The following is a 2,284-nucleotide window of genomic DNA, read 5'->3' as shown; positions in this document are numbered from 1 at the left end:
GAGGCGGCATTCGCAGCCTCAACACTCTGAACTCAGCCAGGGAATTACCTAGGCTTATTCCTGCCTTTTTTTTTTCACTCTTTCTACAGATAGCTGCATGCTGCTGCCTGGCACACAGCTGGTTCGCCGGCCTCTCCACTGCATCCGTGCTTTGGGCCACCTGCCCTCACGCTCCCTCATGAATCTCGGGGAGCTCCTTTCTGCCCTGAATGACTTTGCATCCCTCTCTCTGGCTGAAAGCTGGGACAATGTGGGGTTGCTGGTGGAACCGAGTCCTCCCCACACTGTGGACACCCTTTTCCTCACCAACGATCTGACTCAGGAGGTGATGGAAGAGGCAGTGCAGAAGAAGGCAGACCTTATTCTTTCTTACCACCCTCCTATATTCACGCCGCTCAAGCGAGTAACGTGGAAGACCTGGAAGGAACGGCTGGTGGTCCAAGCCCTGGAGCACAGAATTGGGATTTACTCTCCGCATACAGCATACGATGCCATACCTCATGGAGTCAATAACTGGCTAACAAAGGGACTCGGTGAGATTCCGTGAAAAACAAACCAAAAAAAAGGTTAAAATTATTCATTAGTATATGCTATTTTATGTGGGGACCTTCCCTTTCCTTGCTTCCAGCTTTTACGGGTATGATTTGAGGACCTCTCCCCCCCCCCAAATATTCTTCTAGTACTTCTAAATACCATAATCATATTTTAGGGAATTTATCTTGGTGAAGAATACCAGATACAAACACTGGAGGACATTTTCAGATGGATGACTGTACTGTTGGATGTAGTCGGAACTGGTGCAGCATATTTATTGTCCATTCATTGGTCGCAAGGTTTAGGCCACTGGCTTTAAATCACCACCTTTAATTTATAAAGTGCGAGATCTCATTGTTTGCAAAGGACTTAAGATATCTGAAATGCTTTTAGATTTTTGTCTTGTATTGTGGCTCAAATGAAAACAGCTATGTCTTTTCTAGCCTGATTTACAAACCAGAAACTATTTTGGTTTTGTACAATTCTTAGGATAAAACAGACGGCATTAAGAATGACAAATAATATATATCCATCAACTTCTTTGCACTTTAAAATAGACTGTGCATAATGAAGACAACAGGGCGAGAAGTCCTCGGTTCTGGTCAGGGAAAATGGATTCAAGTGCAAAATTTGCGTCTTTTTATTGCATCTCTTTAGGATATGTGCTAAATCAGTATTAGGATACTTATCCAGCTTTACAAAACAGCAATCTTGTACTGTTTTCTCAGGTGCCTGCACTTCTGTCCCACTGCATCCATCAACTGCGCCAAGCTACCCAGCTGAGGGCACTCACCGAGTAGAATTCTGCGCAGGTAACGCTGAGCATCTGGACACGGTGCTGTCCAAAATCAAAGACATCCAAGAAATCTCCTGTCTCACTACTCTCCCTGCCAGGTATCTGTTTAATATTTTATTCTTTCTGTTGTTTGAAACAGTAAGTTGCTGGAATTGGATTTTACTGTTGTCATCGCTTTGTTCCTCTGTGCGTTGCTGCTGGTTTTTTTCAGCAACAGATCTAGAAACTTGAGGCATAATCATCCCTTTTTGATCAATCTATGTTATACCAAATTGTTACAGCAACTCAGTGTGGCATCACATAGATTAGAGGTGGTAAAGAAGAGTATTGACAGGAAATTTGATGAGGACAGTTGCGTTAAATTCCCATATCTGTTTCTTCCAAGAGAGTAGACTAGACTAGGCTAGGCTATTACAATGCCTTCTTTTTTCCTTTCTCTGTGGTGGAATAGCCACTGGGAGAGAACAGCTTTGTTTTATATTAATACGCTGCTGAAGTGTTACCTAGTTTCTTAGCAAGAACTAAGCATATATTTCCTCAGGATTGAAGGTGAGGAGCAAACACGAGTCAGTTTGAACTGCTCTCAGAAAGCACTGTTGGAGGTGGTGGCATTGTTGTCCCAGAACAGCCTTCTTTATCACAAGATGGAGATTCTCTTATTACAAAAGGTAACAAAATCACGTATTACATCCAGTGAATGTATTAACTTGTGTGAGCTGAGTGCCCTCAACGATGAAATCCAGTAGTCAGTAGCGTCACGAGTTTCCTGTGCTACCTTGTCAGTGCTCTGAAATCCTGGCCTGTGGGGATTTGAAGCCACGCATATTTTCCAAAACAATGAAAACAGCTGTAAGGCCTGTTCTGATTCTTAAATCGGTTCCAATAGCTAGTGTAGTTAGTGTGTTACATTCGAGAACATCACATACGTATTTTTTGGTAAAGTTCAGAGGCATT

At 42.9% G+C, this 2,284-nt stretch overlaps 1 protein-coding gene across 1 annotated transcript; it reads left to right on the top strand.

The window, feature by feature from the left end:
- Positions 1-97: 97 nt before the first annotated feature.
- Positions 98-1,998, top strand: NIF3L1 (NIF3 NGG1 interacting factor 3-like 1 (S. cerevisiae); the record flags this gene model as incomplete). Its single annotated transcript, XM_009707750.1, has 3 exons — positions 98-533; positions 1,263-1,428; positions 1,872-1,998. Coding segments are annotated over exons 1-3 (729 nt in total), but the record flags the coding sequence as incomplete, so codon positions are not given.
- Positions 1,999-2,284: the final 286 nt, after the last annotated feature.

The sequence above is a fragment of the Cariama cristata genome, unplaced genomic scaffold (assembly GCF_000690535.1).
Source record: "Cariama cristata isolate BGI_N322 unplaced genomic scaffold, ASM69053v1 Scaffold44279, whole genome shotgun sequence".
Lineage (NCBI taxonomy): Eukaryota > Metazoa > Chordata > Aves > Cariamiformes > Cariamidae > Cariama > Cariama cristata.
The sequence above is the reverse complement of the archived record's forward strand: the minus strand, read 5'-3'. Positions and strand labels throughout refer to the sequence as shown.